Here is an 11603-nt window from a genome sequence, read left to right as displayed (position 1 = left end):
TTTGTGTTGGAACCTAGAGGGATCAATCCAGCACCGATCAGAGTCTGAGAGCGTGGAGGCCAAGTTCAAAGGTCACGTGGTCATCGGGACACAGTATAACGGACAATCGATGGAACCGCCTAACAGAAAAACCAATCATGATCGAAGGTTAGCCCTGCCTACCAGCAAGTATATTAAATTACACGCCACACTACTCAATGCACAACCTTAAACACATTGCTCATCTACACCATTCTCCCCAAAAGCGCACCAATCATGTCACTTAGACTGGCGACGAAACGTTTGCAATTAAGTCGTATTGTTTGACTGACGGTGATTCATTCCGTTGGTTTTGATTCACTGAAGAAGACCGGTGCTCAAAGTTTGATCTAACCCATGAATTCGAAATATTTTGCACAGACAGTGTAGGTAAAATTCGTCAGGCATTTTCGTGGGCTTTAGGTATGGTACCCGCGTTTCTCTGCCACATACTAGTGAAAACAGTACAACAGCTTTGTGCACTGCGACTTTGGTGCCCAAGCGCATGATGTGATGGCTTATTTATGGGTGACCAAGAGAGGCGCTTACCTTCAACACCGCAGCTTGCAATGCGCTCTCTATTGTGGAGTCAGCCGACAAGAAGCTGCCGAGGTTGCGCTGCGGCTGTTTGGTTTACAATGTAAACCCTTCATATAGCTGTAAAGAAATGTAGACCAAAGCAAGATACTATCGAGGCAACGTTTAAACTTATTTGCTGCATTTCCGCCTCTTACTGCGCAAATAAAGTAGCTGTTCGCAAAATTGACACATGTATTTTGGTCCTTTTTGATCATGAAACCCTTTGAGTAGAAGAGGCGACCTTCTGGAGGATGTAATGTCGATACACCATCTTCAGTATTATGAAACTCTTTCGCACAAAGCATACTTGCAGCTTATAGAAAGTTGGATCGAGAATGCAAACTTACTTTATTCCGGCGCCATTATTGAACTTGGAAAAGGATGGTTCTACAAATACTTTATCTGACTCTCATCATGTACTGAAGGGATCTGACAATAGTGATGGTTTCTTTCGGGTAGGTCAAGCTTTTGCAGCACGTTTTACCTCGCCTCATTATCTCGAGGATTCTACGAACAGAGTCTATTGCGGTCGGTCCAGTTCCCGGTATTTTTTGTTTCACCTGATGTACTGCGAGAATAAGGTCAGCCGTGCTGCCTCTCCCTAGGAATCCCAATCGCTATTCGTGGATTATTTCTTTCAGAATATCAGCATTCAGATGGTTGAGTATGATGTGTAACAGGGAGACTAGTCCCTACAAAGTTATCCTTTTCTGTCAACCTCCCTTTTACTTTGAGCAGTGGCATGATTGTAGCGTCCCTGATTTATGTCGGGAAATTTCTAGTCCCCTAGAGTGTACAAATCAGGTGCGAAATCTCATTTTTTCAATAATGGTCCACCCAGTGAGAATAGTTCTGAGGATGTTTTGCGTTCTTTGTCAGGCGATCTGTTTCGCAGCCCATTTTGTCCCTCAAAGTTCACCTTTCTTAGGTGGGTATGAAACATTCATCTTCACGGAGGCTTCAGATAGCTCTTTCAGATAGTTTAAATATAGTTTTGAGGGGTTGTGAAGTAATGTTTGAAAGTGTACTGCCTCTTCGTCATCATCGGCAGCATGACATCAGAGTTCAACATTGATGCATTGCTACCATGGTTGATTTGAAAGGCTTATTATGGAGAAAACAATAAAAGTGGATGGGGATCGACTTAGTACTAGCTTAGTACAATCATTCCGAGGTGCTTACACCGTCAAACACTCATTCAGGAAATCTGGACTGAACCTTACATTAGGAATGCCATTGACATTCATTGTCAGCCATATCTTACAGCGTCTCCAACAAGGCGCGGTGGGAGCCACACAACCTCCATCCTGGAAGGTGAGTAGCACCGAGAGTACCTAAACGTCTTTCACACTCCTTTGGTAGGTCAAGGGTAGCCACCTCTCTGCTGCCACCACTCTGAATCGGACACAGAAAACAATACTCTCTTTAGCATGTGAGCAAGAGAGCAGCTTGTTGTCCTGCTTAAAAAACCGGTATGCGTTTAGGCCCACTGTGTTCCAAAAATCTTAGATTTATTAAAAATATTCCACTTTTTGCTGTATATAATTCCTTTGGTGCTTCAACGAATTTCTTGTGACGTAGACTGGGAATGAATCTCTGTTCATTCTTCAATCTGTGCAGCTAATTCAATCGTCCAGTCATCGCATGGAAGGTCTACTCCCACGCTAATGACTCGGGCGGTTTCTGAAGTGTCTCGGTAAGAACCTTAGTGTTCTCACTGACAAAAGTTTATTCGAGTGCACCATCCTCGTTCGCCTCAACCACATCCGTCCTGATACCCTTGATCCTAGTCTACTGTTCTAACGTATGCTGTCTTTGAAGTGGGTAAGCTATCCGTGATTCAAACGCTATTCGCCATTAAGTCTACCTGACAGTAACTTGACATACGAGGCCAGTCGCACTATGGGAGGACCGTTTTACTTTTTTCTTGTTCTTCACCGAGTAAATTTAGTACTTGTATGGCCAATTAAAAACGCGCGGCTACTTGAGATGCCCAGTATCAGGAAAATTAACTAACGTTCTGGACAACTATTTCCGTAGCGTGAGGGCTACACATTTCCAAATGTCATTTTGAGTTACTTGAACGTTTAGCTATTTGTTTACATCATATTTCGGAGAATTGCTGTTGGGTTTGGTCACCGGCTTATTTGCCCATCCACCAGTCTGGTACTTTCGCATTCTCCGGCACAATTCGGTGATCATCCGAAAGGCTTCGGCAGCTAGTTTTCACGGAACACAGGACGGATGTGATAAAGAGAGAAACTATGCGCCTACTGTCACCAAGTCACGGTATGTGGTTGAAGTTTCAGGACTGGTTACGTAAGCAGTGACGAAATTGGAGCAATCATCGCTAACGTGAGGGATTTGTCAATAGAGATTGCTGAGATGACCAGGCTCTTTCGATTCCAGTACAAAAACCCAAACACGAACACTGGTGTTGTGTAACCGGGCCACTTGGAAAGAAAACCTATTCACCCAACTTAGAACACCATCGGACTTCGCATGCCAACACAAATCCACAGCGAAATGGAAACTTGGGTGATCAACCCAAACTAGGGTGCTCATCCCACTTGTTACTTCGAAGCATCGCTTGTTTTGGGATTCGGTCCAAAACGAGAACGAAACCATGCAATTCTTTCAAAAGTTTATTTCCCTAATAACAAGGATTTGACAGCAGTTGTCGTCAACAAATGAACGTACTGTCAGCGGTTCTCCCAAGATCGTAGCCACTTCACGCCATACAGACGGGTACTGCTCCCCCCGGCAAATGGCGGCAGTGCCTCGACAACGCTGCAGCATGAAGGTACAAGAGTTAAAAGTTTCAAGACCTTCTTTGATTCCCAAAAGCGAGAAATTAGTATTCGTTAGAAAACGAAGTGGCTTCCCTGTTTCATCAAAGATGAAAGTATCTTCTGATTGGTACTATGAACAGAAAAACGAATTTCACTTGTGTATGTGACAAACTGCTTTAATTAGATTGTCACCTGAGTGATGCCTAAGCAGGTTCTTGAATGCCTCTTTGCTGGAACTTTTTTCATTCAACACCAAATTTTTCATCTTATCTGGAAACTACTGAACTAATTATGTCCATCTGTAAGTTATCTGCTGGCCAACATATCGGTCAAGAGTCCGGCGCCCGGCTGCAGTGAAGTCCCATTAGCTCAAATGCTGTCTCTATGACTCTGGACGCGAAGTCCATAGATTACATCTTCTGGTTCCCGACAAGGTTTTTTCTTGAATAGGCAATACTTCCATGAGGAGTACAGGCTTTGCCCTATTGTAGGCTTTATTGTGCACGTTCATAAACTTCAAAGTACACTGTTACCCTCCACTAAGTTGCACAATTTTTGGTTATGGGAAGGAATAAAGTGATCTGCGGAGCCATCGGTAAAACCAACCAGCTGTCGCTGAATGCGTTAAGGAAATCTGACTTGGCTTCAATATATACTGACAGCTCGGATGCGTCAACCGACTGTCAATTAGGTGTCACTTGATTTGTTCGCTGAGTTGAAAAATTAGCTTGTAACCAATTTGGCATCACACGGGTTTGCCAGCGTGTGTTTGGGCGAGGATTTCATCCAAGTCCACTTGTGTTTATATGGTATCTAAAGGGTATCTGATACCTCTAACGTAAATGATTGTTAGCAGCTAGGCACACATGGATCTTGGCGAATCAGACAGTCTTTGCCGAGCGGTATCGTGTTCAGCTGATCACCGGAAGAGCACAGCTGCTGTTTGTTCTCACCAAGGTTAAAACAGCTCAACAACGCTCCTCAGCTTTTCAGTAGAGGCTACTCTCATTTGCTGGACAAAGTTACACCCAGAACTTCAAGTTCTTTTGGCCACATACAAACTACGAGACTGGAAAAATGGAAAAACCACGGACTTTACGAAGTTGTGTTTTGTATCTTCCTTTTTCTTCCATTATAACATTACGTGTCGATCGCATAGCCGTTTTTTGTTTGAATACGAAAAACTACAAAAACGCGCGCTTGTGCAATTTCACGCAATACAAATGTGGTCACGTGCTTCTACTCTCTCTCTCTCTCTTCTGATTTCGCTCGCGCTTACAGCGGTCATTCGCGAGTCTCATGTGCTAACTCTGGTATCACAACATTTCAGACAATCTTCGGAATCTATAGATGAGAACTGTTCACGTGAAGACCCCTGGACAGCCATGATTGGATTATTGTTTACTCACTGACCTGGGCCAAAGACGAACTATTTTAAAGAGAACAATTATTAGTGAGTCTGTTCCATCTGACCTCTTTATTACTGTACACACAAACTAGCCTTAGTATTTTTATTTCTTTGCCATACACTCCTGGTAAAGTAGCTTTTTGGGTAGCCAGACCACTACAACCACTGTTCATGTTAAACTTCTTTAATGGGTCTTCATTGAGAAAACTTTGTATGTCTTAGGGAATGGGTTATCAAGCTGGCACGAAAACTCTACCCAGTTTTTTATTAACTGCCTTTTACATCACCACAACAACTATGCTTCTCACACACACACACACACACACACACACACACACTGGACTGGACTGGTATTACTGTTCGGAACTGCAACCGCGGACGACAAGTTGGTCAATAATTTTAGACATTTAAAGGAATAAATAATCCCCGAAACGCCCATGCTAAAACCCGACCTTTTCACTCATGGTGATACTGCCACAAGAACCATGTGATCTGGTGAAACCAGACGTTATTTATGTTCTTTCAGCGGCTAAGCTTCCGCAAGGGATGACTACAACTGGAGATGACATTAGAAATCACAAATGTCAAGCTTTTCTACCACGAAATTTAAGTGAGAAGTTGTGTTGACGGCATTTACGTCGCACTGATGGATGCAACAGCGAGAGCGACTGCAGTTATGGAAACAATTAACGATCGGTATCAATATCCATGTCCTTGGCCTACTGGAGCTGGAGATGGCTCAGTGGTTAAGTCGTGAACCTGCTGACCGGAAGGTCCGTGGTTCGAACCCGACCTCTGCCTCTCGACTGCTGTCTAGGCTTGGGCAACTTGGAATTATCTCGGCTCTCGTGTTTCCTTCCGGTGGCGTGGCAGTAAAACACCGGAAGGGTGCTTTATGTATGCCCTTTGGCTTACTGAAGCCAGAGAGTAACTGACACCGACAAAGCATGAACTAAACCCATTTGTTCAAGAAACCATTACATCACATTTGAAGCGGATACTCTCACCCCGTTTTTGACCAGTTACGTCAAACCTCACCGAGCGCAGAACGAACTGCTGGACAACGACGGAGTGCTCCGAAAATTGAGTTTGGCGCCAGGTACGCTATGATTCGCAGTCATTCAGTCGGTCATTCCCGGAAAGCTTTGATAAGGCACAAAGTTTTATGCTCTACGATCATTCTTCATGCTTTGGCACTAACATAATGTTGTTGTCATTCCAAACCGTTCTGCCTAGCTCCGCATAACCATATATTGGGATAAATGAACAATTTTCATTCGATCAGATCTCAGGTTATCGGTAGTCGATCTCCATAGCCGGGCTGGTAGGGTGGGCCAGTTTAACTCAGAAGGCTTTCTTGTGTTTGACTATTCTTGTGGATTCTCAAGATGCATTATCATAGGGGAAGTATGCATTCATCAACTCTTAGGCTATGCACTTTCTTTACAGAGGTCACTAATATGGCTAAACCTGAACGGTATTTTGTCCCCTTCAGCCTTCGGTAGAGGCTGTCTTTGGGAGTTTGACTGCTCACTAAAAAGCGTGTCCTGATCACTTGCTTATTAGGAAACATCTTTACTTACTATTTCGTACTAGAGGAGTATGGAGTACTAGAGGAGATAATGTTTCAGTATCACTATGAGCATCAATGGTACTCCTTCTCATGGTGATGAGGCTATGGCATTGATTTCAACTAGTCCACTGATCAGGGCCATTAACAGACTTTCAGTTATTTAGTCCAGAATAATGCCGTTGATTATGACTCTGCTTGAAACAAGGAACTGAATGTGAAAAAAGACGAGATTCAAGTAAAGTGTGTGATGTAATTGCTCGACCTCATCGGGGTTTTGCGAGTGATTCCTGAGAATAATAACTCGCTACCATTTATGAGTTGCTGAATCAATAATTTTTAATAGCTTGTGAGAAATATTCCTCCAGAATAGTGAACGCTTCAGCCTATGAATGGTCAAATGTGTGAACTGGCTTTTCACTCACACCAGTCCATTTATGTTGATGTATATGGAACTGGGAAATTTCCCAAGAATCACGGTTTACCCAGAAGGAATCGCAGGAGCTGTCAGTTTCTCGGTGATTTCACACTTGAAATGAGTCAGCTGAAGCCCGTGGCTGGCGGTGAATAATGTCCACACATACCGCAGAAGGCTCAACTAAAAAACACATCAAAGACCGCAGAAACATAGCACTGGCCATTGCAGCTGACACCGAACTCTTCACTAAAAAGACTTCTTCCTTGTGTACCGGTCGTAATATGCAATAATGACGGTTAATAATTCACGCGGCTGAGTCACGATTGTCGGTGAAGTTACCTGTTACAGTCACCCTCTCGCTCTATAAAACATTCCTGAGGAATGTGGACCGTTTCGTGGCATGGAATTACATGTCCGTATCATTTTGGGATTGTAGACTAACCACATCGGTGCACAGTTTCTGAGATGCTGTAACGAGCGCTTTGATTTTGGCACGCAAACGTTTGTTTACTTGGGCTCGTCCCTCAACCTTCTCGTTCAGACTTCCGTTCCGAGAGCGGAACCGAGCGGTCTCCGACTGCAACTTGTCCAACGATTTTATTAACTCCCCGCTGGTCTCCAAACTGGCTGTCCGACAGGCGGCACTCTCTCTGACCAGCCTCGACGTATAATCGTCAAGTGAACTTTTGATATACCCCAATAAATGTAACTTTTCAGCTAAAGAGGGCTTTATCCCAACAGTACTTGGATGTGAATTGAACGGACTGTCTGAGCTCTCTGTTTGGGTTAGTTCCGTGGCTTCCGTTTGACTAAAGTGAATTTTTGAGTTTTGAATTTTTCCCCTTTTCATCCTGTGCATCGAAAAACAGTTTGAATCCCCTCCAAATTCACTTCGACCGGTGATGTCAGATGACTGCGTAATGCCGGAATTCAGAGAATCCAAAAACCTTTCCGACACTTCCGATGAGCCTTTTCCGTATACCTGAGTTTTAGATTTTCTAGCCATAATGTCCTTCTTCAAAGTTGAATCAACACGAGAATGCAAAGTTGACGAGTTTCCATTTTGACTGTCGTGACAGCTTAGTTCAACTTCCACGTACGCACAGTCACCACCCGAATGCATATCTTTGGACCCAACTGCCGTGCCGAATTTGGTGATGCATACGAAATGTAATGAGTGAGAGATTTCAAACATTTGCATCGATTTTTAGAGTGGATCCATCTAAACAAACAATCCAGCGTCTAAATATCCGGGAGGCTTTTGCAATCAGATCCATCTTCTTTTGCTGGGTATTAGTCAGAACTTCCGGAAGCGGCACTTTGTGATAACACTTGGTAAGCTCGAACGGACATTGCTTTGGCAGGGTCGTTGGCTTGTTCGCTGAGCTGGGCAATTTGGTTGCAAACGTTTCATCACCAACGACCATCTACGCTACCTGAGCTACCGACATTCTCCTCTATCGCTTTGGCATTTCCACGATGTCTACTGAAAACAGGGACGAGTAGTCCCGTAGTCGTCTCGGTTTTCTTATAACAATCACCCACTGTATTCTAGTTATCGACATCAATCGTTCAAACGTACGGAGCAAGCAGGTATAACGACCTATATCTGCAGTCCAGCAGTCAGGCTCGAAATTCGTAGGCTGACATCTTTAAGGCATTCTACATGACATTTCCAAGGATGTAATGTAATGTAATTAACAGCTGAATGAGGTCACGAAATGAACGCAAACAATAAGGAGGCACAGAATAGTCGAAGGAACGAGACTAGAAAGACATGGGTTCAGATTTCGGATAATCATTGGTAATTACATCATGGCATTTGTTTGCTTTAGATCCTCTGACAGGGTGAGTCATCTTTACACTTTTTCTTTACCTGAACTGCGGTAAGCTTCCCACAGACTGAGATCAGACTCGGACTCCAGCAACGGATATTGCATGCTGGCTAGAAATCGAACCGCCCGATGACCGACTTGACGGTACCGTCCCAGGTTCGTACGTGCTCTGAAGTGCAGTGCCAATCTATGTTGGAAAGTTCGCCCCAGGTCGGCGATGAGTATCTTGGGGAACGAGTAAAGTTGTCAGTCGCTCTCAATGAATTGTCCCCGTGTAACCTCTGCCTGTCGCAGAGGTGAATGGTAAAAACGAACCAAGCGAGGCCAAGCAATCACTTGGCAGTGAAGCATGAAAGCCGCTACCAGCAAACTCACCTGCGCTGGTCACTGCCACCTTCCTGGATGCGGACCCCGAGACAGAACACACCAATGGCTAGAAACATTGTCAGACTTGGTTTAGTCACGCCCTCAATGGCGCTCATGCATCAAAGCTATTGCCTTCAGTGCCTCCTAATCTCCCCAATTAAAAATCCAATGGCAATCCCGAATTTACGCATCAATTATATCAGCTACCGCTTCCAATGCGCAGCCTTCTGTCCATCTCCCTCGGTGAACGAAACTTTGGGAGCTATGACCACTGCATGTCAAGTACGCAGTTTTCACAACGTATGGTTATGATGATGAACCCCAGTTAGGAAAGTCCTAGTCACTGTTTCTCGTGTTACGTGTTTCCAAAAAAAGCGAAAGTATGTGTCGGGGACCATTGTCTATCTGAGGGCTCAATGATATTTCCATAGATGTTAGCTCAACTTTGATTCCAACTCAGCGCCGGTGAGAATATGAATCGGCTCCACCTGTCTGGGAGGTGAGATGACATGCGGAATCCAGCGGCCATGATGGCAGTCCCTTTCCATCATCCTCGAAAATTCTCGTGCTAACCTGCACATAGGTTGTGCAAAGGCTAACGCTGCACCTTGAACAGAAGCTGAACGACACTGGGGACCTAACGCGAGTTGAATCTTACGCTGCTTCATTAGGAAGCCCCAATTGATCAACCCATTTGCTTTCGCTGCGCTTGACAAGTTCGTGGTGGGTGGCGCCCAAGACGTTGCCCTATAAAACCCTTAATTCCCGACAAAACGACAGAAGTTGGCCATTTTGCGTTGGAAATGAGTTATATGAAAGTATGCACAGAACCAACGTATACTTAATAAAAATAATTTTTAGCCTATCTCGCTCGCCCCCGATGAATCTTCTTCATTGAAAAATAGCCAAAATCCTAATACTTTGATTCAGTCTCCAAAACGCCAGTCTGTTTTGTTAGAGACCCACGAAGCAATGAGATGTCTCATCCTCAAACTCAGACGAGGTGACGAAAGGATTGCCTTCAATCAGTTCATGTTCTTCCTAACACTAGAACGATATAAAGTTTTGTACATTACTGAAATCAGCAAGAGCAAATTTGCACAATGAAGTCAGATGTTACCAGCTGGACACAGCCAAATCATAAACTAAACAGCGTACAAATTCCTCCACTTTCTTCTAGCAGTAAACCAAGAGAAACTCCCACAATGCAATCCGTGCTTCAAAGAAACATTGTACCAAATCCCTGATAAGATTGCTTGGTAAAACATTTTGTCCGTGCTTCCACTGACCGCAGATAAACAGTATATGTATTTACAAGCATCCAGGGTAAAATCGATCAATCAGAACCTATATAGTAAAAAAAACATTTTTGGCAGCTCTAGAGTGACTGCCTCTGGATATGCGAAGCAGTTGCATCTTACGACATCCCTAAACGGCTATTAAAATCATAAACCTGTGCAGTACGGTCATGTCGTCCATATTGTTGGGGGGCTCCCTTTGGACAACTGGGATCATCGAAACCTCCGCACAGCATAAAGGAAACTACTCACAAGGTTGCTGAGAACTCTTCGACAGCCCACGACCGGTTTCGTGGGCAGCATATTCAGCTGGGGGACATCATAAACGAGAGATTCAATTGAGTCTCCCATGAAAACCAAATTGATTTGGAGATGAGTGTATTTCTCCGCACAACATATTCAGTCATACAAAGCAAGTGTCACCAGCCATTGCCGTCTTCGCCCGGAATGACGGCAGCTTTCATCTGAGTTGATTTTACGGACAGGGACCTTTTTACTTGGTTGGTAAGACTATGTTTCATCGATTGTGCTCGCAAGTGAGCGGAATGGACTCTGTGAGGCATAGTCTTCCGCTACAGGAAGTGGGTTTCATGGCCAGTCCAGCGAGTGGAATGTGACCAGTTTCCTACCGCGGAACAGCTTATTCCTTCCGGAAACACCTCTCACTGATGACTTTGAAGACATCGAATGTAATTTGGCCGAATGAAGGGTAAATTTCGCAAGGGATAGGGGATATTGCGTAGTTTGCGAAGTCTACCGGCTGGTTACCTAACTACAAACTTCATCCTTGGTATGTTCTTGCATGGTCTGTCTCACACGATATACCCTCATTTGCGTTTCAGCTCTTCCAGTCGCATGGTGAGTTATCATACTTAGGTGGTTTAGGTCGTGAAAACCTCCCTAACAATAGAAAACGATCGGTGGGACCAAAGCAGTTGGGGCCCCCAAGCACACAGCAGCTAAAAAACTTTTGTTGGTCAGTGAAATAGAGCGCCACTAGGCATGATGAGTGATGGGTAAATTCGGTGGAATTGACACGGCGACATCTGACTCATGGCTCACGAATGACGGTGAGAAACACCACTCACGAGCATTCTAACTCACTTCGATAAAAGAGTAGAACAAAGCCATTGAAACATCATTTTCTAATCGCTCCAAGGTTAGGCATCATCTTCAGATGTGAAAACCGCGTATTTGCCGTATAGTGGATACATCTGACAGTTTTGTCCACCGAAGATCTGGGGAGGTGGGGTATACAGCAACGCAGTGGAGGCGGAAGCTCACATAAAAGATGCGTAAATACAAGGGTTGAGTCTAAA

At 44.3% G+C, this 11603-nt stretch overlaps 1 protein-coding gene across 1 annotated transcript; it reads right to left on the bottom strand.

Moving 5' to 3' along the window:
* Positions 1-7194: 7194 nt before the first annotated feature.
* On the bottom strand, positions 7195-7908 carry T265_14807 (hypothetical protein; the record flags this gene model as incomplete). Its single annotated transcript, XM_009175371.1, has 1 exon — positions 7195-7908. A coding segment is annotated over one exon (714 nt), but the record flags the coding sequence as incomplete, so codon positions are not given.
* Positions 7909-11603: the final 3695 nt, after the last annotated feature.

This window comes from Opisthorchis viverrini, assembly GCF_000715545.1.
Source record: "Opisthorchis viverrini unplaced genomic scaffold opera_v5_268, whole genome shotgun sequence".
NCBI lineage: Eukaryota > Metazoa > Platyhelminthes > Trematoda > Opisthorchiida > Opisthorchiidae > Opisthorchis > Opisthorchis viverrini.
Note: the sequence above shows the minus strand (reverse complement) of the source record. Positions and strands in the feature narration are given on the sequence as shown.